Source organism: Papio anubis, chromosome 3 (assembly GCF_008728515.1).
Source record: "Papio anubis isolate 15944 chromosome 3, Panubis1.0, whole genome shotgun sequence".
NCBI lineage: Eukaryota > Metazoa > Chordata > Mammalia > Primates > Cercopithecidae > Papio > Papio anubis.
Window position 1 is genome coordinate 80,261,533 of NC_044978.1, and position 24,147 is coordinate 80,285,679.

A 24,147-nucleotide genomic window follows, 5' to 3' on the forward strand; every position below is an offset into this window, starting at 1 on the left:
AGTGAGACACCAGCAGAGAACAGAGAGACTACCCCCATGTCTCTTCCCGAGCAGAGAGGAAGCTTCCCCAGAGCTTCCTGGCTGATGCCCCTGACACCTCATTTGCCAGCACTGGTTCAGCTGTCCACTTCTGAGGCAGTCACTGGCAAGAGAAATGGAATTGTCGTTAATAGCTTGAAGTAATTATTGGGGGTGGGCTGTTCTAGAAGAGGAGTTTCACAGACACCTGTTTTAGTGACAGCTTTATTCAAATAAGCCATAGTATATTTGTTTTAAGAATAAGACAAAGCCAAGATTCTCAGCGGAGAAGGGAATGGTTATATCAAAATAATCTATGGAGATTTTTCCAATTAGACCCATTCTAATCTGTGGAGTTGTTTCAGTTATTTCAAACTAGACACAGTCCAGTTTATGTGGATCTTTCCTTAAAACCCTCACCTCCCACTACACGTGCGTGCATGCGTGCGCGCGCACACACACACACACACACACACAGAGATAGATTAGATAGATGATAGACAGACAGACAGACAGACACAGACTTACACACACACATCTTACTAGTTCCTTTGTTTGGTTGCTTTTTTAGAGATAGGGTCTTACCTTGGTCCCCAGGCTGGTCTCAAACTCCTGGCCTCAAATGATCCTCCTGCCTTGAACTCCCAAAGTGCTGGTATTACAGGCATAAGCCACTGCACCCATCCCTTGCTCCATTCTTAAAGGGATTGTTTTTGATATTTCACTATTAAGTCCTATGCTGTAGATATTTTTTATAGGTGTCTCTTAACAAGTTAAGAAAATTCCCTTCTTAAAAAAAATGTTTAATGTTTCATTTAAAATCTGGCCACTGTGCTGAGTGCAATTGCTTCTGCTTTAGTAATAACCATAAAGTAATAATGAATAAAAAGTTTAAGCTTTTATCATATTTATTTTCAGTAATCTCACCTGTACCATATTGCCTGTAGGTGACAGTGTTAATTAGTTCCACTGACCCCTCAAATTTAGATAAAGAAAATGCCAACAGGGACCTGAAATTTGCTCACATGGGAATCTGGAGAAACACAGGCATATCAGGTAGCTCTGCAGGCGCTGTTATCAGCTGAACCTGGTGTTTTGCCAAGAAAAAAGATTTGCTAACCTTTAAACTCCTTCAGGGGTATGATAAAAGGAGATAAGATTTTCTGTTTGGCTACTTATATAAAATCACCATTACTCCTGAAGTTTTCATACTAAATACTGACAAACACTTCAATTTGGAGATGGCAGCAGCAGAAAACACCATTTGAAATACAGAACATCCCTTTCTTTAACATCACAATTATTCTATTCACAAGATTACCTCCAATAATACTTATTCTTTATAAGCATTCAAGAATATCACGTAAGATGGGGAAAGCTATTCTATTTAAATAAGCACTTGGAGAGAAAGTGAGGAAGATAACATATACCTACCTTATCTAGCATTCAGAGGGGTTGAAAGTTTTTAAACCCTTTTTTTTCAGGCCAGGCACGGTGGCTCACCTCTGTAATCCCAGCACTTTGGGAGGCTCAGGTGGGTGGATCACCTGAAGACAGGACTTCCAGACCAGCCTGGCCAACATGGTGAAACCCCGTCTCTACTAAAAATACAAAAATTGGCCAGGCGTGGTGACAGGCGCCTGTAATTCCAGCTACTCGGGAGGCTGAGGCAGGAGAATTGCTTGAACCCGGGATGTGGAGGTTGCAGTGAGCCGAGATTGTGCCACTATACTCTAGCCTGGGCAACAGAGCAAGACTGTGTCTCAGAATAAAAAATACATAAAAAATACATAAATCCTCTTTTTCAGAAAGGAAGCAAACTGTGTACATGATTATATAGATTTGCTTTGACTCATTCATTCAACAAACACTTCCTGATGTGCCTAACACTATTCTAAGCTATGAGGATGCTATAGGGAACAACAAAGCTAGAGGCCCCAGAACCTTCATGTGTGTATTCTAGTGAGGGTAGCAGAGAATAAGCAGGTCACGAACTTTATGCATCTTCTGGTGTCTAAGGGCTGTGAAATAAAATATAGCTGGTGGTAGGAAGTGGGCAATCAAGGAAGGGCTTCCCTGAATAATTGTTTTTTGATAGAAGAAAAGGCATTTCAGGCCAGGCACTGTGGTTCAAGCCTGTAATCCCAACACTTTGGGAGTCCAAGGTGGGAGGATTGCTTGAGGCCCCAGAGTTCAAGACCAGCCTGGACAACATAGTAAGACCTCCATCACTACAAATAATTTAAAAACTACCTGGGCATAGTGGTGCTTGCCTGTAGTCCCAGCTACTCAGGAGGTCGAGGTGGGAGGATCGCTCAGGCCCAGTAGTTTAAGGTTTCAGTGAGCCGTAATCATACCACTACACTCCAGCCTGGATGAAAGAGGGAGACCCTGTCTCAAAAAAGAATGGCACTTTATTCTTACATTTAAAGGTGCTAACAAAATAATTAGTAACAAATAAATGCTTCATACTAATGCCAAAAAAACCCAAGTACGGCATCTGAGATATGCAAATGCTTTTGCACAGCTGGCCAGCGGCAATCTTGTGCTGCCCCTCTTTCAAAGGTGATTTAGCAAAAGATGCTACTGTGGATTACTTTCCAAATATCACTGGCAGTGACTCTGTAAGAGCCTAAATCTTTGAGATTTTCATAGAATGGTCCTTGAAATAGAGGCTTTAGACATAGGGCATGAGAGGAAGTGTGTGAATGTGGGTGTGTGTGTATGATGTGAACTTTCTACTTTTCATTTTAGGGTGAAAAAGGAGCTATGGGAGAGCCTGGACCAAGAGGGCCCTATGGGCTGCCTGTGAGTTCCCGGTCACATGCACATCCCCACCTTCCGCATGCATAGATGACCAGTCACTGACACGGTTAACCCTTCCCTTGTGGCAGACTAATGTTAGAGAAGAAACAGCAATCCACTCATTACCTATAAATCCAGTAATTCCATGTCCTTCACAAATAGGTCATATTCAGTATCTCACCCTCTTATCATGTACAGACACATATCCAGGCACTTCACGAGATTGACAGGATCAGAGTCTGTCTCTAGAATAAACTATTAACCCGAGAACAGGATCCTGTCAGAAGATGCCCTCCCTACGTCATCTGACTGGACACTCATAACTGGTACTTCCTTGGAAGGTCACTGGATCCAAAAATGGCTGTAGAAGCTTCATTGAAAACAGCCTTCTTCAGACTTTATCTGTTCCTATAGACTATTTACTAAAATGACTCTTGCTAGTAAAAAGTATTCCCCAAATTACATTGATATTTATGACGACTTGATGTTTCTGACTTTCTAAATTACTATGATGACAAATGATCTTCAGAACATAGAACATCTCAAATATTATTATTATTTGAGATGGAGTCTTGCTCTTTTGCCCAGGCTGGAGTGCAGTGGCGTGATCTTGGCTCACTGCGACCTCCACCTCCCAGGTTCAAGCGATTCTCCTGCCTCAGCCTCCCGAGTAGCTGGGATTACAGATGTGTGCCACCACGCCCAGCTAATTTTTGTATTTTTAGTAGAGATGGGGTTTCACTATGTTGGCCAGGCTGGTCTCAAACTCCTGACCTCAAGTGATCCGCCCTTCTCGGCCTCTCAAAGTGCTCGATTTATAGGCATGAGACACTGTGCCTGGCCTGAAAATTCTTAATTACACAGAATTCATATTGAGACCTCTGATTTGCTTTAAAAATATCATCTTGGGAATGATTATAATTGATTCATTAAGATAGGGTGGGATGACAGTAGAAGCGTATGTTGCATTAAGGGTTTTAACCTTTCCATATCTCCCACATGCTTTTTATGAATTGAAATAACAAACATAGTCCATGATTACCTCAGTGCTAAATAAAAAAAAAAAAAAAAAAAAGCTGATTTTGAAATAGGTTTCAAAATCTAATTGATGGAATCAAAGTAGCCTTTCGTGAACTTTGGATGGATCCATACTATGACACAATAGGGTCATCACCATGATAATCTGCACCATGGGAGTGAATTTATCATTCTTGCCTAACAGTCTTACGACTTTTAAAAAAATATTTGGGGATTATTCATTTACAAAGCTTACTTAAAAACAGCTTTTCAGTTGCAATCTTCACACCCTTCGTACATGGTATGCACATCTAGCCAAATTAAAACTGTATTTCTACATTCTTTACTCATTTGTGAGCTAACTACTAAGTTATCGAATTAAAGTAGCATTGATTCATATCCTCTATTAGTGCTGGTATGTTTTTAATTCAACTAAACAGTATTTTTGCTTTTAACTTAACTCCTGGACTGGTAACTTAGATACCAAGGTTTAAACACCAGCAGAATATTAGTCTATTTAACCCAATATATCATATAAAATTTTCATGACCCTTAACTTTAACACTAACAGTCACTAATCAACTAAACAGTATTTTTGCTTTCAGTGTAACTCCTGGACTGATAACTTAGCTACCAAGCCTTAAACACCAGCAGAATATTAGTCTATTTAACCCAATATATCATATAAAATTTTCATGACACTTAACTGCAACACTAACAGTCACTAATCCAAATGAGAATCTTTTTCACATTTCTGAAGTAGTTGTTCTAGTACTAGTGTTGCATGTTCAGACAGCCTTAAATAAATCTATAATCTATTCATAAAACTTAGAAACACTAATGTAGCTACTATGGTTCTTTGGCAGGGGAAAGATGGAGAGCCTGGTCTTGATGTAAGTAATAAGTACAATAAACATCATCCTATTATAATAGATGTTGATGGTCTCCATCATCCATAACAAAAAGAATACTTATTTTCTGTGCATATAGGTATGCATAGAACATATATTGCTGTGCATGTAAACAGCAATATACAGTAGTGTTTGCATGAGATAAAACAGAAAAGCAAAAAAACACAATTATCTTGTATAAAATTAATAACTAGTAGTGGATAGTGGCACTTCAAAATACTTTCCCAAGTTGAGGATACTCTTAACATCAGTATGACCTATTTATGAAAAATATGCATAAAATCAACATACTTCTCACATGCTATCCTTACAGAATGATATGTTTTTTTCCTCAAAGCAGTTAGGCAGTATTTTTTTCCTTTAGCATTTAGTCCCTATATATCTTATGCTAATATGTTTCTGTGAAAATAGAGAATGTCAAAAGCAAATGCCTCTAGACACAATCACTGCTCATCCTGTATTACATGAATAATGAGAATACCAAAAGTAATACAAATACTAGTTACTGTTTATGAGCACCTGTTATGGGCAGGCATCATTCTGGTACTTTGTAGTGCATCACCACATTTAACATTCACAACAGCTGTCTGGTGGATATCATTAACCCCATTTTACAGTCAAGGGACTAAAGTGCAGAGAGGTAAGTGATTTGCCCAAATCTGCACAAATCAGTGAACTTCCAAGAATTCAAACTAGTATCCTGATATTCTTTCTACTCTCTATGTCTTAAAAGAAAAAGCAAGCAACCTGTTGTGTGTAGATAATTGAGACATTAGAAAACTTACATTTCTAAGCACTGCTTTATTATCTCACCAGTCTTAAGACTGGTGAGCCATTTTGTGTTATATTTAAGTTCAGAAATGTAAAATCCTAAAATATTTGTTTCTAGATGATTTTGCCACTATTACACCAATAGATCTTTTTGGTTTTCTTTTTATCTTACAGGGCTTCCCTGGTCCACGGGGTGAGAAGGGCGATCTAGGAGAAAAGGGAGAAAAGGTAACCTCTCCATCCCAGCATATACCTTGTTTGATTCTTCTCCTGCTGTCTGCTTTGCTGTTCAGCTTGTGTGATTCCATTTGACACTTAATCTTTTTGCATCCTGTGCTCCAAAAACATACTGATGCCTGATTTAAGGAATCAGGTCTTCAGAGAGGAATGAAGAAGGCTGTGCTGCCAGAGTAAGGGCACTGCCTGGCATAGAAGAAAAAATTATTATCCCCAGATATTCAGGCTACAGTTTTTCAACCACCTGACACCAATTTATTGAAAAGTAAAGTATTTTTGAAAAAAATTATTTTAAAAAGTAAAATTAAATGGCACAAATCTGCAATGGTATTTGGCAGAGCTCATTGAACCCTGCAAAGCCAGCATCTCACTTGTCTTCACTACTTCCCAGTAGAGAAATGGAGATATGTTTTCCTTGATATTTTTTATTTGAAAATGGAGGAGAAGCAGTGTGACTGATAAACTACAGTAAGTTCACTACGCAGGACTAGGACTTGCCACTTTCAGGTTCAGAGCAACAGGGATTTTTAAAACGGAGATATTGGTGTATTTTATGAGGTTGATTTTGAAGTTCTATCTCTGAACCAGCAGCTCCATTGTCTTTAGGACCCAATATCAGGCAATATGGTTTTGTGACTTGAAAAGAAAAGTTTGGATTATGGATTTTAAAAGCCATTTTTTCCTTTCTTCTCCTTTGTTCTTTTCTCCTCCCTTCCCTCCTTTCCTCTCCTCTGTTTCTTTTCTCTCCTTCCCTCCCTCCCTCCATCCTTCTCTCTCTCTCTCTCTCTTCCCCCACCACTCCTTTCTCAGTATTTTGCCTGGTAGTAGATCTTTTACCTGGTAGTAGATCTAAGGAGAATTTTTTACGTTGGACACAACAAAAGAAGCCATCAAAAACTCAATCCCTCAATAGAATAGTGAAAATCTTAAAGTGGCTGAAACTATATTTCACAGTACAAATTTAAACCTGTTATATTTCTCAGGTTAATTTCTCCCTGCTCTCTTTAACCCTATCAAGTCTCTTGGACAGTGACCTTCATAGCTGTTGACAAGCAAGGCTAAATGAGAGTTGTCAAAGAAAGAAGATTATTAAGCTTGTGGTGTAAGTTTTAGGCCTTAAGCATCGCTTAGACTCTCCCCCCACCCGTTGGTAAGACAGCCCGCGTAAGTGGTTTTCTGAAAGCCCCGTCATCATCACCAGTATCATCACATTTACTGAGCATTATGTGCTTTCCCAAGGGCTTTACATATGATAAGTCTTTTAATCCTCATAACAACCCCCGAAGTTGGCATTATTTTCCCCACTTCACAAACAAGAAAACTGAGGTATAAAAAATTCTTTTATTCTGAATTATAAATTCTGACTATAAAATATATGTGTTTTGAGATAAATTGTGCATATAAGCTTTCAGCCCAAGATGAGTGTGTTTTAAAGATGATATGTGGCTGGGTGCAGTGGTTCATGCCTATAATCCCAGTGCTTTGAGAGTCCAAGGTAGGAGAACTGCTTAAGGCACAGAGTTTAACACTAGCCTGGGCAACCCATCTCTAGTGAGACTCCCAGCTCTGCTAAAAAATAAAAAAATATGGTGGGGCATGGTGGTGTGTACCTGTAGTCCCAGCTACTCCAGAAGCTGAGGTGGGAAGATCACTTGAACTCAAGAGTTTGAGGCTGTAGTGAGCTATGCTCACACCACTGTACTTTAGCCTGAGTGACAGAACAAAACTCTGGCTCTAAAAAAACTCAAAAACATATATATATATATATGCATTTTATATTTACCTAATGGGTTATATGAGTCTAAAATCTTAATCACGCAAAAACATATTACTGCCGGGCGCGGTGGCTCACTCCTGTAATCCCAACACTTTAGGAGGCTGAGATGGGTGGATCACTTGAGGTCAGGAGTTTGAGACCAGCCTGGCTAACATGACGAAACCCTGTCTCTACTAAAAATACAAAAATTAGCTGGGGGTGGTGGGGGTGCCTATAATCCCAGCTAGTTGGGAGGCTGAGGCAGGAGAATCGCTTGAACCCCGGAGGCGGAGGTTGCAGTGAGCCAAGATCACGCCATTGCACTCCAGCCTGGGCAACAAGAGTGAGACCCTGTCTCAAAAAAAAAAAAAAAAAAAAAACCATTAGGAGGATACTCATGTTTACGAGAAAGAAATTACCAGCATTACAGCATAGGAAAGCATAAAAGCTAGAAACTTGATCCTCAGAATAATGTTAATCACCCATACAAAATATTTCCATGTTCAGCTTCCATGATTAGAAGTTTTAAATTTACAAAAATTGATTCTAAATGAGAATAATTCATGTATATAATTATTTGACATGGGAAATAAAAGTTATCAAGAACTCTCATGTACTCATACCCACAATGACATGGTTTTGTATTGCATGGGGAATCAGTACATATTACAAAACAATGCTGACTAATAATAACATTGGCACGTTATTCTTCATACTGTAGTGTTTCTTTTCCGTAAAGCTTGAGGCTCACTAAAATATTACTGAAAAATGATTCCTATAGTCTGGCACAATAACATTCATATGACAACATTTTTCTGTTGAGTGGTTAATCTGAGTTGATTTACCAATCAAATAATGAATTGAATTCCAAAGTAATAATACCCAACACACCGGTCTCAGACACACCTATGTGAAGAAGAGTCCACTGCCCTCTGGGAGGGAAGAGCTCACCCAAATGAGTTTACATCAGTTTTATCTCATGGTACTGAAGTGATTTATTAAGGAAGGATGTTGATCCATCTTGAGTGAGTGACCAACTTACTTCTGAATGTTCCTCCCATCTTACTTCCTATCACAACTGCTCTCATTTCACCCTGGCTTCTGGGGTCATCATTGTCTTTGATCATGATCAACTAAGCCACAGAGAATGTCTCTTTGCCCCATATTCAAGAAATCCAAGTGTTTTTGATTCTGAGCCTTCTGATGCAATCTTTTTGGCACACAGGAGATAAATGAAGAGCTTTTGCTCATGCTGTCAGAATCAATGTATTAATTTGAATGCACATCTCATATATTTCTGTTATGTGTATCTCTTTTCACCTTTCAATATTCATGTTGCTTTGCTTCAGAGATTATTCAGTTTTATTGTAACTCCCATCCTGATTGCAGAATGAATACATTTCTTTAAGTATGTATTGTATAGTATTTTGAATTCTGCACGGCACTAACTCCCTGTCTATAAATATGCAGAGATATTGATGTTAATATAAAACAGCTGAGGTGCATTCCTTCCTTCTCCTCCTTTTGCCTCCTTTCCTTAATTCCTCTGGCCCTATGATCCATGCAGATTTCCCACAACCTTTACCTTGATTCCTAAATACTAATTTCCATATCTACATTCCCACTATGTAATTATCCTGCCTACCTCATTTTACTGAGTCCAAGCTGCTTTTCCTCTCCTGAACAGATTTTTTTTTTTTTTTTTTTTTTTTTGGCTTTTGTCACATTATGAGTAAGCTGGAAACTCATTTACCATTGTAAATACATGGCATGAGATCAGTAAGAGAGTGAATTAAAGAAGATCCCTAGGTTTATAAATAAGTCGGTTTCTCCAGTTGGCATTGCTGCAAACTATTAGCACTTTTAACATTTGTTACCTGACTTAATAAGGAAAGTATTTGCTTTTAGTTTCTTTTAAAAAAATGTTTTGCTGTAACAAAAGGATATAAAAAAATATTAAAAGAAATAGCATATTTTAAGACATTGAATATTTTTGAATGAGAGTTACACAAGTAATATCAATCATAAAGTTGGATACATTTCAAAGAACTAGACACTGTTAACATTCTTTCCTTTTCCTCTGGTTCAATGCAGCTTTCATCTGTTACAGGATTAGAAAAAAGAAAGGTGACAGGTATTGAAAATTGAGTGAAGTATCCATTATTTCCCTGAACTTCATCTGCCACTGGCTGGCTTCAATGCTTTTGGTACCTGTCATCCTCACAGGATCTGTGACTCAGACACCTAATTCATGACTGTGACATTGTGGTCTAAGTTAGCACTTCTGATGTATCAGCTTTTAAGCCTCCTTCTGTCTTGTTGAGTATCTTAAATAAAATCCCACATGCCCCTGCCTAGAATCCATTGTCACTCTGAAAGTATTAGCTTTTATAATATCATGCCTTACCTAAATCAGAAACAGTGGTAAATGCCCTTCCAGAATTTTCTTACCTAAACCATCTTTTGAATTACCATTATTTCCCCCCAAATAAAATTTGTCTTTTATTTAAACCCTTGTATCCACAGGGGGAAAAGGGAAAGAAAGGCAAAAAGGGCCCTAAAGGGGAGAAAGGAGAACAGGGTGCTCCTGGATTAGATGCACCCTGCCCGTTGGTATGTCTGACTCCTGGAACTGTCTCCAGATGTTTGTGTGAGGGGATCAGATGGGAGAAGAGCAAGCTGGAGGGATCCGTAACAGGAGGGTTTCTGATTGGGGTCATTTAACACGGACTTCAAGATACCCAGAAACACTTATCACAGTTATCCTGATATGTTCCATATCTCATCTCTGGCCACTAGCTCTGCCTGGTTTCTTAACCCCCAAATATCACGGCACAACTGGAACCTGAATGTAAGATCCGAAAGGAACCGGCACTATTCCATACCCCTCCAAAGAGAGGCCACTGTTTTCAAACAAGCCCCTGTTGTAGGAATATGTCTCCCTCCATTTTACTTTGTCCAACTTCACTGGATGTTACTTTTCCCTTCAGAGTTGCTCCTCTCCCAGCCTTTTGTTGTTGTAGTTACTTCTTTCGCAGAATTTGTGCTTAAGTGATTTCTTGTGTTAGTAACATTATCAGTTAATCTTTACAAACAGGGATTCCGTGGCGTTAAGGGGGAAAAAGGGGAGCCAGGCCAGCCTGGCCTGGATGGGCTGGATGCCCCTTGCCAATTGGTACAGTATTTCTCTTTCCTACCACCCTGCATGCAGTTCCTTTATTACATGTTCATCTCTATCAGTGTAAAGTGGTGCTTTCTGGGCAAGCTTTACATGATAAACATACTACATGCATGTGCATGAACAGGCTCCTTCTGCCACCGTGCAGAGTCAGAGGGCAAGCACGCGTTTCTATCAATGAATGCAAATTAATCTCCTGATGTTGTTCTCACAACTGACATGACCACCTTTTTTGTGTTCTTTGGAATATTAATTTTTTCCATAAATATTTAAAGATTACAGTAAAATTATATGAAAATATTTGATGCAAAGACACTGCTGGACCATAGCTTTTGGTTTTCCACCTAAGTTTGACTTTTTTTCTTTTTCTCCAAAACAAATAAAGGTATTTCTGCCTTTTTCGCTATATTTCTATCAGGCTGTAAATAAGGCCCAACCTACGGAATTCAGCTTCTGTTGTCAAGTGTTAACCAATTCAAGAGAATGCTTTAAGAGACCACAGAGAAGAGGACCAAACTTCTCTGAGCTTCTAAAGATGATAAGAGTCTGCAGCCCCAACCCTCTTCTTTGTCACATAACCTTTTCAATTTAATGGTCTCTCCTTTTGAAACTCACTTTCCTAAAGTAGACCAAACTCCCTTATCTCCATTGGCATGAACTCAAAATCCTCCTGATACTAAAATCTAAAATTCTGCTGGTTGAACCTTCTCCTTGTACCAATCTGGCATTACCAGTTTTTCCCAAATATTTTATGAAGCTTTTCAAAAGTGTTCTTTTTTTTTACATTTAAAATGAAAGTATATTCATATTTTCTGAGGTATAAATAAAAATTTTAATGTTTGCATTGATGGTTATACTGGTCTGCATGTTCTTATATTATTCTTCAGGTATAAGCATGATTCTTTAAAGATAAATTTATATTTCTCTTTAAGAGATTGTATTTATATTTTTAAAAATTAAGCAGTCAGTGATTATAGTTAGAAAATCTCAATATGAAGTTCCTAGTTCTTTGTTTGCTTGGTATTGATGATAAATCATATTTTATGATCATTTTGTCAGGGGAAAAGTAGAAGCATGCCCTCTTGATGTACCAATTCTTCCTGCCTTATTTGTATCATTTGTATCTGAAGAATGCATACACTTTAAAATACATTTTGCCACACTTAGGAACCTCTTATTTTATTCAGAATTTGTTAACTTCTGAATAATTTAAATAGAGAAATCGATGAATGTTCTAGATAATATTTTATCATAAAAATGTAGATAGGCTGCTTGTCTTCTAATTCAATTATGTTCTGCTGTATTTACTTTCAGTATAGAAAAGTGAAAAATACTGGCATGTGAAGAGCTACAAACTTCAGATAGAAATGGTTTATCATTGATTATTCATCATTATCATGAATTCAGCCATAGTCTAATAGTGACCAGGAAGATAAGTTATTTCGGTTTACTTAATAGAGATACCAGCGAGACCTGTTTTAATGAAATTAAGAGTATAGATTTATTATCTAAAAATATAGATATGAATAGAGCACTATGCTTTGTAAATTGCTTTTTCAAAATTAGGCATAACATTTTCTATACTTTATGTGTTTTCAAAATGTGTACTCACTCTGGAAAACATTTGAATTTTCTTTATTTTACCTAACACTGGATAATATATTGGGAGTTGCTAATTAGTAAAAGATGCCCATGACCAAAGCCACTAATGGGTAGAAATTTATTTTTAAGCCTCTGAGCATGTGAATTATGAAGTTTAATCACTCTTATGGAGCCTGAGGAATTCTTTTTCTTCTCTTTAAAACAGGGGCCAGATGGCTTACCCATGCCTGGCTGTTGGCAAAAGGTAGGCTTTACTGAATAATTTCTCAAAAGAAGCACTCTCCCTTTCTCTTAACCTGGACTAGCCTTTTCCATTCAGAACAGACCTTTGGATGTGACATTGCGAAGAGTTGTTTGGATATTAAAAAGCAAAAGATTTCATCTCCAGAATATCTTTTGATCAGTATATTTACTGCTGATTTCTTCCTAAACTGATCAGCTAACGCAATTCTTAGCAAACATTGCAATTTGGAACCTTCCCTATCTAATCCTTTCTTTGGAATGGAAAGGGGCAGTGCACCCTGATAACGTTTTACTTGTCTCTCAAAATCTTTGTCTTCCTAATGTTTAAACCTATTCTCAATTGTGATTCTTCTTCTATTTATACTTACTTACACAGACAAACATGCTAATACATGGTAGAACCCTGTCAATATAGTCACAGAGCTGAGAAAGCAGAAAAATATAAGCATCATTTGTTTAATGATGTCTTGAGTTATGTAGGAGAAACTGAATTAAATTTAAGTGGTGTCCTTTATGAATCAGTTTATTCTAGCCTCTTCATATGACTGCCCATAGTCACTGTGTGTGTATTCAGTGAGGAATGGAGTTTATTTTTTATAGAGAACCTTCTATGTGCAAAGGCTGTATGATAAGCCTTTTCATATAGAGAATATCATTTCATTGAATCCATACAATGACCCCAAAAAGTCTTATTACCCTCAGTGATGCAGATGAAGAAACAAATTCAGAGAGGTCAAGGACCTTCCAAGAGCACAGAACTAGTGTGTAACACAACTAGGAGAGGGAGAGAGAAACAATAGAAAGCAACAGTGAAACTGTAAGCAAGGAAGATATCATCCGAATGAGCTGTGCTATTCAGAGAATACCAAACCTTTATGCAGTAATGGTGAAGATCTAATTATAAAGGCTGTGCACATGCTACTGAAGGATAAAAGCATTCCAAGCATGTAAAAATGGGCTGAGAAAATGCACAAGATGCTTCAATCATTTTGAAATATTTTTCTCCAGCACCTTGTGGCTTCTTCAGTAATTTTGGACAGGCATGCTTCATTAGCAACATTACAGCAAAACTATGTAGCAATGCAGAAAGATGGGAAACCTGACTCTCTTAGTTGCATCTTACCTTAGCAACTCCATGGTGAGAAAATCCTGAATAACTCACTCTCTTTCTTAATCAATTTCACCTACTTGACCAGAGAAAGTAAAACCTCTCTCAGTAGCGTCATTTATTTAGTAGCTTCCCATACTCCACTTTCAGCCTGTCAGATAATTAGCTTGATCACATACAGGGTCAAGTGGGTCTCATGAAAATGGACCTATCATCATATTCTTCTTCACCTGAGAAAACTATCCCTCCCCTATCATAACCCCCGTTCACAGAATTTTTAATACCATCTTGAGCTGGAATTACCACTTACTCTCTAACCTTTGCCCTGTAATCTAATAGTGTAATGATTTTTTAAACCAACCATTAGCACACTTCACATAGCGGAGATGCAGTAGGCTTGCTTTATCCAGCCTTCTGACACCACTCAGAACTTGGGTTCACAATCGTTCTTAGCCACCTCTGAATCACTGCCTTTTTAAAGGGGTTTATACCCCTAAATGGCAACAAAGAACTCATCATCTTTTTGGTTCATGAAATGGCCAAAGTTGGTAGTAATATGAATACTATTAGAAAATCAGAAATTTTCCTTTTAAATACATATTTTTCCACAGAATAGACACTATATGCTACAGAAGATTAAAGATCTTATGAATCTAGCATCTTATATAAAGAATAAGAATCATGAAACTTTAGTATTGTTTACCACATCCACCCAACACACACAAATGCAAATCATTCTGATCAACCTCTCCCACCCATCCCCAGAAAGGAAAGAAACAATTAGAAAATGAAAACGTTCTCAAATTTCTTATGTGGTCAACTTAGCTGTGATATAAAATAGTCAAATAAAAATTACTTTTAAAATTATATTTTTAAAATAAGGTCAGCGGATTGCTTTTAGTGAGTCCTATTTTGGGTGTTATCACCCTTTTGAACACTGCTGTGTTTATTAGGCTGTAGGGCACAGTGGCAAATGTTTACTTGACTTAAAATTCAAATTGTGGCAGTCATATAAATCACTGATTACCACCTCCTCTTGGTTATGCTCCTCTCAATGATTTATACATGCAAAACTATTTCATCTTTGTTTAAATTAGTTTTCTTTCTAGATATAGTTCTGTTTTCTAAATTTACCAACACAGGAAGAGTTAAGAGAGATAAGTGAGGGTTTGGAAAAAGGAGTGCTTCCTATAGACACATTTTTTGGCATTGGCATGACAGGCAAGAATATTGAGTGAACTCCATCTCTGAAGATTAGAAAGCAGCCTCCAAAGCACACCTAGTAGAGCATCTATTTTCCTTGAATAGAGAAAAACAAATGTTGATAAATAAACTTAAAGATGACTCCATGCATTGTGGAGGGTGAATGAAGAGACCTCTGTTATTCTCCTTGTCTGTACATTCTACTTACTGATTTTTCTTTGAGTAAATGTCAAGGATGTCTCTAAGATTTGCTTTGTAAGTGTATATCTCAAAGACCTCTGTTCCTCAGACCTCTGACTTGATGCAGTTCTAGGAAAACCTTAGTAATTATGACTGCTATGAGAGAGAGGTGAGAAACCAGAAATCTGTGGTGCCTTAGGTTACAATGGAACCTGTAATACAGATTGAAGGCCTGAGAGCAGGCAGGTCTACCTTGCATAACATTCACAGTGGGCAAGGCTTGCAAAAGGAAGGAGGAACCAAGAACTGAAGAATAGAGGATTAGAGTCAGGTGTTGGTGAAGTAAACAACATTATCGAGGTCAGTCCTCAGCCCTTTCCACAGTTGTATTGTAATGCTTGCAGAAGATTATGTAGCTTACAAATACAGAATTAAATTTAATTGTCATACATATGTGATAAACATCCTAATTTTCTGCTTTCCCAGAACAGTTACTGAGCAAAACACTTACCCTAAAATTCTCAGTGGCAAAGGAAAAATGTGGAATGAACCTCAGATGGAAATTGCCGTGACATCTTGGAGTTTAGAAAGTAATATATAGCACACATATCAGATAATCAATTGGCTCATTGGTAGCCAGTCAGTTGGCTTATAGACTCTATTCAAGGTTCTACCAGTTTTCTTAAAATAAATATTGTTTTAAAATTTTAATTCAAGACTACTAATTCCATGTATTTATGTTTTTGTTGTCTTTTTCTGCAGTGATGAATCTAACCTTTCAAGCATGAAGTTGTGTATATAATGGTCCTCTTTTAATATTTATAGTTGAAAACTGAATTGCAGATTTTACAAGTCTGAGATATGTTTACATAGGGCTGCTTCTTCCTGCTGGCAATAGTATACATGTCCATTTTTACTCCACTTACATCTGAAATTGGGCAATTTGTGAAATCAGTGAGAAACCTGCAAAAAATATAGATCAGTATCTCTTTATCTTATGTGAAGATACGTATTTATATGGACAAATCAGTGGTAGATAATGATTGATTGTACTAGCTATTTTCCTTCTTCGGGCTTGCTAATTGCATGGACAAAAAGTGCCATGAAATAGTTTACATGAAATGGTGACCAAATATGGGCTCAAAGCTATGAAAATGTACTATACTGACTGATTTGAGAGTTGATTATCACATTCCTATTCACCTTTTGTGTTGGCGTTGACTCATACCTACACTACCCATTGAAATTGACTAAAAAAGCATGACTGTGTGCCAAACCTGCTTGCTGTGCAACTTCAGATGCTAGCATGCTGATCACAAGTCCTTTGATTACATCTGAGCTTTTATTCCTTTTGTCATCTCAAGGGGGTTACACCATGGCTTATTGCCAAAAAGAGATAAGGTGGTGGAGAGCACACACACAATTTGTCTTGTATTTTGAGGGAGTTGCAGTCCTGACTGCAGATCTTCAGCTTCCAGTATTGTGGGCTCACGTGGCCACTTTGGTTGAAATACGAAGGGGTTGAGCCTGTTGCTGCCGCCAGTTTTCCTTGGGCTGCCCTTGGCAGTGAAGACACGGGAAGAGGACCGATTCAGCCTCCAGCACTGTCTCTCGTGTGACCAAGTAGGAAAGAGGTTTACAAATGCAAACATGCAGAACCAGACTTAAAAAATATATATAAATAAACTGAATTTCAGCAAGTGTTAATATGGGTGCTTTTAAAAATGACAGAGGCACAGCGCTTCTTTTGGAATAGGAGATTCTTGGAATGGGAGCCCTTGTCCCTGAGGAAACAGGGATGTGCATCCCACCAAAACTTGGGTTACTGAAGAAATAACATGTTCTGAGAAGGGATCAGCCAAAATCACCTTTCCTGATGATGTAGGAGAGCTTACTGGGACATCTGTGCCAAAGTTGTTGTGAGAGCTTTCCTTCCTCCAAAGATCCAACCCATGTCAAACATTTCCTACAAAGTTTGAGAAACAGAAAGGTATTTTTCATTCTTTTTAATGCTTTTTCCTTTTTCTTTCTTTAGTCCCAGGAATATTGAAAAAATATTCATTTCAGTTTTTGTCACATATGTTTTGAACAATTTTTTTAAGAAGACTTCAAATCATAATAATTTGGCTCCGATGGTCAAAATGACCTTTTACTAACTTCTCTCTTGTTTTGGATAATTGGATAGAGTATAAAATAAGCTCCACTTTCAGTCTAATCATTGTAAAGCATGAAAGTTACACATTTTTAAGTATGTTTTGACTTTCTTTACATGATGAATGTAACGTACATGGAGATTATCAGTTAATATAAAGCCAAGATTTTGTCACATTTGATAATATTAATTTCTGTTTTTATGGTTTTAAGTTTTGTCTGTATTTAGATTTCTTTCTTTTTAACATTTCTAAATGTTTGTCTTATCCTCATATCCACAGACCAAATCTAAGATCTCAGAAAGCTGTGAAATATAGTTGCCATAAAGAGAGTATTTTTCATCTACTTGCTCAAACTTTACCTAAACGTATTAGACGGAACATTTCTTTGCACAGTAAAGAGTTGGTAGCATGTTTTGAAATGGCTTATTCTAAGTGGAAGTGTTACATTAAAAGAAACATTATCAATGAGGAGTAGGCACCCTTTCAGCCCATTAGAGAATTTAATTTCTCTCCTGACTCGATGCCATCTTCTGGGAAGATTTCTAGTTTCACGCATAGGTGTCACCACCAGAAGGGAAATTAACTCATCACTGGCTTATAGTTAAGATATAACCATAAGACAAGAAACCTAAAATCCTCATGATCTCATTTATGTTATGTAACCAAATCACGGTCATACAAAATGGCATCTTCTTTTTTTTTTCTATTAAATTTTTAAAGTTGAAAGATGTTTAAACTATTAGATCAGTCTAATTGGTAACATCTCTGGTAACATTCCACACCCCTAAACCAGTTTAGCATTTTGAAAATAATGGAGGGCATTTTCTAACAATTTCTTGTATGGCATGGTGTTAGGATAAGGTATTGCTCAATGTCTGACACAATTTGTCTTAAATGGTTTGGAAAAATGAACTGAAGTGGGTGGAACGACATTCTCTTCAGGAAAACAAACTACAGTGTCCAGTGGCTGTATTTTTTCCTTTCTATCTTTTTTTCTGCTTCTCTAGTAGAAAGAGGTGGATTGAGATGGATCACTATTTAAAACTTGCACAGCTTCAGGAGATGATACCTCAACATCAAAAGAAAAACACTTTATGTACAAAAAACTTGTTTTGAAATACAGCCCTTCAAAGAATACTGTTCTGTCCTGTGTGTATATTGAGTTTTTTCTCTATAACTGATTTCACAACATCGACTTATTTCATGATTAAATGAGGTTATAAACTTCCATTACATTTATTTCCTTGGGAAAAACAAAGGGATGACGATACTCCTCCTTGTTCAGTGGAATTGCTAGGTCTTAACCATAATGGATAATCTTTAACTTTCGGTTACTACAATGTTTTCAAGCATCCATTTTGTCATCAATATAGAGAATTCTTAAATAATTTCTAAATGAATGAAAGAATTGTGTTTGTTGATATGTGTTGATAGATAATATACTTTCCTTAAAGATTTCTTTAATGTATGTTATTGGATAGAGGGTTGAGAAAATATACATGAAAGACACATTGGAAATAAGGCAAGGTCAGTTTCTATTTCTGATAAAACATTAAAAGATGGCAAATTGATATGTGTTTTAGATTTAAAATTGTTTTTCATGTATGTTGGTTGGTGCTAATGTATTTCTTTTCCTTTTTCTCTATGGACAATGCAACTACTATGGATAATTTTATTTCCCTGTTTAATAGCATTCCTAAATCATTAGTGTGTGATTTTATTTTAAAGTTCATGAATTTGCTATAATTATGGTCCAATGACCAGGCTTTCTTAATGTAAAACAAAACAGTGTACCTATAGATGGATGATGTGTGTTTACTCGGATCATGGATCCTCCTCTTTCATAGTCATTTCATACATCATATGCCTTTATCTACTTTCATGTGTCTCATCTTTTTCATTCACTCATCTTTTAGTTTATATGATTTGATGAAACATGACAAAACTAGCATTAGAGAAGTCTGCACACACCTTATAGAGTACTTAGTGCACAAATATACCTAATTTTTTCTTTCAGTTTTTGTTTTTCATTAGTAAAAGCAGTCTTGGAGGACTTTTTTTTCTCATGTGATTTTATAGAGGACATTAGAATATATAATTCCTACTAGAAGAAAGGTGTTGTTTTTAAATTTACGTTCTGTGCATACGATGTTCTGATGGGACAGCAAGAACTTACACATCAAGTAGTTTATACTACATGTCCTTTATCTATATAGACAGATATATATGCTAGTTTAGAAAACTGTCAAATCAGCATGTCAGTACCAATGGAAAAATTGTCTTTGATATGTTGTATTTTTATCACTTAGGAAATGTGCTTAATTTCCAAGGTTTATTTTTTTTTAATGTTACTATCAAAGCATGAACACTTAACATAATTTGTTATCCTTTCTTTCCCCACGATATATTGTCTTACCCAGAATTGGGCTATACTTTGGTGGTATTTTAACATCTTCTAATAAGTGATCATAAGCAACATACAGATGCTAATATTTGAAATCTTGTTTTTTCTTATTTCCTAATAATCAAATTATATTAATATTTCGCACTTCAAAAAAATAGGATTTTCTAATTTGTAAAAACAAAAGCTCCTGCTATCTCTTGGAAGTTAAGTCCTTAGGAACCCTATCTTATCTTTCTAAAAATAAGTAAGAACAATCTGACTATTATTGTGATTCTGGCTATTAAAATCATACATCCCTAGTGGAATTAACAAGCTTGACCAATTATGATTATGCTAAATTGTTTTAGACTAGAAGGACTGTCAGTCCCTACTTCTTCCCATTTTTATTGGGATATCTATGTTGGCTAGATTTGTTGCCAACATAAAGTTGACACAGCAGGACACTCCTCTAACTTAAATTTTTAGTGGAGTTTGGTTTTTGCTAACCCAATACTAATAAACACTTTAATGACTTTTTTCATTTCAAAATATTTAAATGTATAAAATTGCCTGTGCTGCTTATTGAAAGAACTGTCCTTTTGGGAATGGGAAGATTTTTTTCAGCCTAAACAGTTATGCGTGATTTATTAACAACTTAACAAAGAAAGTACCACATTTCTCAAAATGTAGTTGATATTCTCACCTATCTCAGAAATATTAATGAATTGGATTCACAAAAGAATGTCTTACATACTGTTGACATTTATGTGAGTATTCTTTATACTGTTGTAAATGTTTCATTCAATTTAATAACATTTTTAAAAGATGTATCTGATTTTTCTTTAGAAAATATTATATTTTTATTTGTATTTTTTACATTTTAAAGTTCATCTCTATGTGCAGCTATTTTTATATTGCCAAAAACTCACATAAATACAACATAAGTGAAATATGCAAAAAAAAATATTTTGGCAAGCATTACACTGCATATTTTTTTAAATGTTTGTGGGCCAGTCTCATATAATTGATTATTCTAAGAATGTGTTGTGTCTTATCACTGTAAATATGGCACAAACCTGTTTATCTTAGTAGTGTAAATAATTGAAAGATTGAATTCTCCCTGTTCAATTTTTACTTTAATTTCATTGTACTTTCTCCAGCTGACATTACTGTATCAAAAGATGCATAAGATTTTTGATTTGCGGTTTGGAGATAATTGCATTGTGTTCAGTTTCCAATTTGTTTTTATTTGCTTTTTAAATTTGTTTTCAGGGTTCCTAGTTTGTGAGAAGTTGATCTTCAGAATTATTTTTACACTATTTATGACTTATTTTCATAATGTAAAAAGTGTGTAATTATTACAATATTAATCCAAACAATGATAATGAATTGTATTGTTATAAAGCTTTATTGATGTTCATGAAAACTTTGGCCTCTTTTCTTTGATTTAAACATTATTCATAAAGAATTTTATTCTACTCTTCTACAATATTGTAACCCCATCATTTAACCTGGTGCACATACCTAGCTATAGGGATTTTCTAAAACTAGAACTTTCTGATTTTTGATTTTGTTTTTGTTTTTTGAGATGGAGTCTCGCTATGTCACCCAGGCTGGAGTGCAGTGGACCAATCTCGGCTCACTTCAAGCTCCGCCTCCTGAGTTCAAGCGATTCTCCTGCCTCAGCCTCCTGAGTAGCTGGGACTACACATGCCCACCGCCATATCTGGCTAATTTTTGTATTTTTAGTAGAGACGAGGTTTCACCATGTTGCTCAGGCTGGTCCCAAACTCCTGACCTCATGATCCACCTGCCTCAGCCTCCCCAAGTCCTAGGATTACAGGCGTGCGCCACCCCGCACCCGGCCTCCCCTCCTAATTTTCCTCCACTATTTCACATCTTGGTGAATTAAGTTACCTTACATTTAGTTGCCTCTTACCATCCTCCCATCAAATTGGTCATCAGTATATGATTAGATTGTAGCGCATAAGAGTCACTTAATAAGTATTTAATGGGCTGGGTGCGGTGGCTCACGTCTATAATCCCAGCACTTTGGGAGGCTGAGGCGGGTGGATCACGAGGTCAGGAGATCAAGACCGGCCTGGACAACATGGTGAAACCCGTCTCTACCGAAAATACAAAAAATTAGCCGGGCATGGTGGCAGGCACCTGTAATCCCAGCTACTCAAGAGGCTGAGGCAGAAGAATTGCTTGAACCCGGGAGGTGGAGGTTGCAGTGAGCCCAGATCGTGCTCTGTACTCCAGCCTAGGGGATAGAGCAAGACTCACTCTCAAAAAATAAAAAAAAATTATATATATATATATAAAGTATTTAATGAATAAATGCCTCCAAAGATACCAATTATTTACAAGTCCCAAATAAAAGACTACTTCCCAATGCTCACCTTTTATTTTTGCTTTTGTAATTGAAAGATAAAATTGTGTGTATTTATTGTGCAAAATACGATGTTTTGAAGTGTATATACACTGTGGAATGGCTAGATCTAGCGCTCATCTTTGTTGATCTTGCCAGCAGCATCAGATGCAGTTGACCACTGCCACCCTCTTCAGTGCTCATTTTAGTTCTCAAGTCTTTATGTTCTTGTCATTTAATCCTACTTTTCTGTCTTATTTTCCTTTGCCAGCTCTTCCTTCTCTACCTGATCATTAAATGATGATTCTCAGGGCTCCGACTTTCATTCTCTCTTCTGCTTTTGCTCTTCTCAGCCATGCATTCGGTCTCTCCAGAAGAGCTCATTCACTCTCACAAAGACCACATTTGTGTCTTCATCAGACTTCCTTCTGACTTTCAGACCAACTGATAAAGGCATGTCCACCTGGATGTCCCATAGGTGCTTATCATCTTCCGCTTCACCCCTGGTTTTCTTACAGACTTCCGTATCATAATGAATGGTGCCACCTTCCCCACCTGCCATCCAGGCAAACAAGGTGGAGGCCTCAGAATCATTTTGGACACTACACACCTCCATCACCCACCCATCCCCTCACACGCACAGCATCTAATTCATCACCAAGTTCCTCCAATTCTGCCTCCTAAATCTCTGTCAGATCTACCCCTTCTCTCCATCCCCATCCCACAGCCTCAGTTTAGACTTTCCTCATTTCTCTCTTAAACTTTTGGAGAAACCTTCTAACTGACCTCTCTGCAACTATTAACTATCTCATACCCTCTATCACTCTGAGAATGATGATTCAAAGAAAGCAAATATGGCTTTATTTATAAATTCATCCTTTTATTTCATTTCCCGTAAGATTTAAGACAAATTAAAAGAACATTTATAAAGAACACTATTGCCAGGCACAGTGGCTCACTCCTGTAATTCCAGCAATTTGGGAGGCTGAGGCAGGTAGGTTGCTTGAGCCCAGAAATTTGAGACCAGCCCAAGCAACATGGCAAAACCCTGTCTCTACAAAAAAAGTGCAAAAAGAAATTATGCAGTCATTCTTGTACACACCTGTAGTCCCAGCTACTTGGGAGGCTGAGGCAGGACAATCACTTGAGCCTGGGTGATCAAGGCTGTAGTGAGCCAAGATGGCGCCAGTGTACTCCAACCTGGGTGACAGAGGGATACCCTGTTTCACAAAAACAAACCAAAAAAAAACCTTTTAAAATACATAAATTAGTTTAAAAATAAGAACCTGGAAAAACAGATGTAAACATAGTTCAAGACCACAAAGAAAGTTATAATGAAAAGAAAGAAAATATAAAACTCCATAGTATCATTCAATGAAACAACCAGCATGGCTCTGAGCTTCCTGGTGTTCATAGCAAAAGAAAAATCAGTAACACACTTGTATCATCCATAAGGTGACAAGGCACAGGTTCCTCAAAATAACCAAAGCTAATTGAAAATATATATACATATATTTAAAGTATATATATTTATATAAATATATAAATTTATAAATATATAAATTTATATAAATATATACTTTATATATAATTTGATTTCTATAAATATATATATATTTTTTAGATGGAGTCTCACTCTGTTGCCCAGGCTGGAGTGCAGTGGTGTGATCTCGGCTCACTGCAACCTCTACCTCCTGGGTTCAAGCAATTCTCCTGCCTCTGCCTCCCGAGTAGCTGGCATTACAGGTGCGTGCCTCCATGCCTGACTGATTTTTTGTATTTTTAGTAGAGACAGGGTTTTACCATGTTGGTCAGGCTGGTCTTGAACTCCTGACATCAAGTGATCCGCCCATTTCAGCTTCCCAAAGTGCTGGGATTATAGGCCCGAGCCACCACACCTGGCCTGAATTTTTTTTTTTTTTTTTTTTTTGAGATGAAGTCTTGCTCTGTTCCCAGACTGGAGTGTTCGGTGGTACGATCTCGACTCACTGCAACCTCTGACTCCCTGGTTGAAGCGATTCTTCTGCCTCAGCCTCCCAAGTAGCTGGGATTATAGGCACACACCATCATGCCTAGCTAATTTTTAGTAGAGACAGGGTTTCACCATGTTGGCCAAGATGGTCTCCATCTTCTGACCTCATGATCCGCCCGCCTCACCCTCCCAAAGTTCTGGGATTACAGGCCTGAGCCATCACACCCGGCCTGAAA

At 37.2% G+C, this 24,147-nt stretch overlaps 1 protein-coding gene across 28 annotated transcripts in view; it reads left to right on the top strand.

Annotated features, from left to right (window-relative positions):
* Positions 1-20,991, top strand: part of COL25A1 (collagen type XXV alpha 1 chain) — a 505,896-nt gene extending 484,905 nt beyond the window's left edge. For 12 of the 28 annotated variants that reach the window (XM_021938691.2, XM_017958948.3, XM_021938693.2 and 9 more), the window contains 6 exons: positions 2,773-2,826; positions 4,707-4,733; positions 5,697-5,750; positions 10,042-10,128; positions 12,501-12,539; positions 15,792-20,991. In XM_021938691.2, coding sequence (XP_021794383.2) covers positions 2,773-2,826; positions 4,707-4,733; positions 5,697-5,750; positions 10,042-10,128; positions 12,501-12,539; positions 15,792-15,794 — 264 coding nt within the window. In that variant the 3' untranslated portion in view covers positions 15,795-20,991. Of the gene's footprint in view, positions 1-2,772; positions 2,827-4,706; positions 4,734-5,696; positions 5,859-6,742; positions 6,862-9,609; positions 10,010-10,041; positions 10,130-10,612; positions 10,691-12,500; positions 12,540-15,791 lie in introns of those variants that run through there. The other 16 variants (XM_009207339.4, XM_003899081.5, XM_021938694.2 and 13 more) reach the window with 13 other exon arrangements.
* The last annotated feature ends 3,156 nt before the right edge of the window (positions 20,992-24,147 follow it).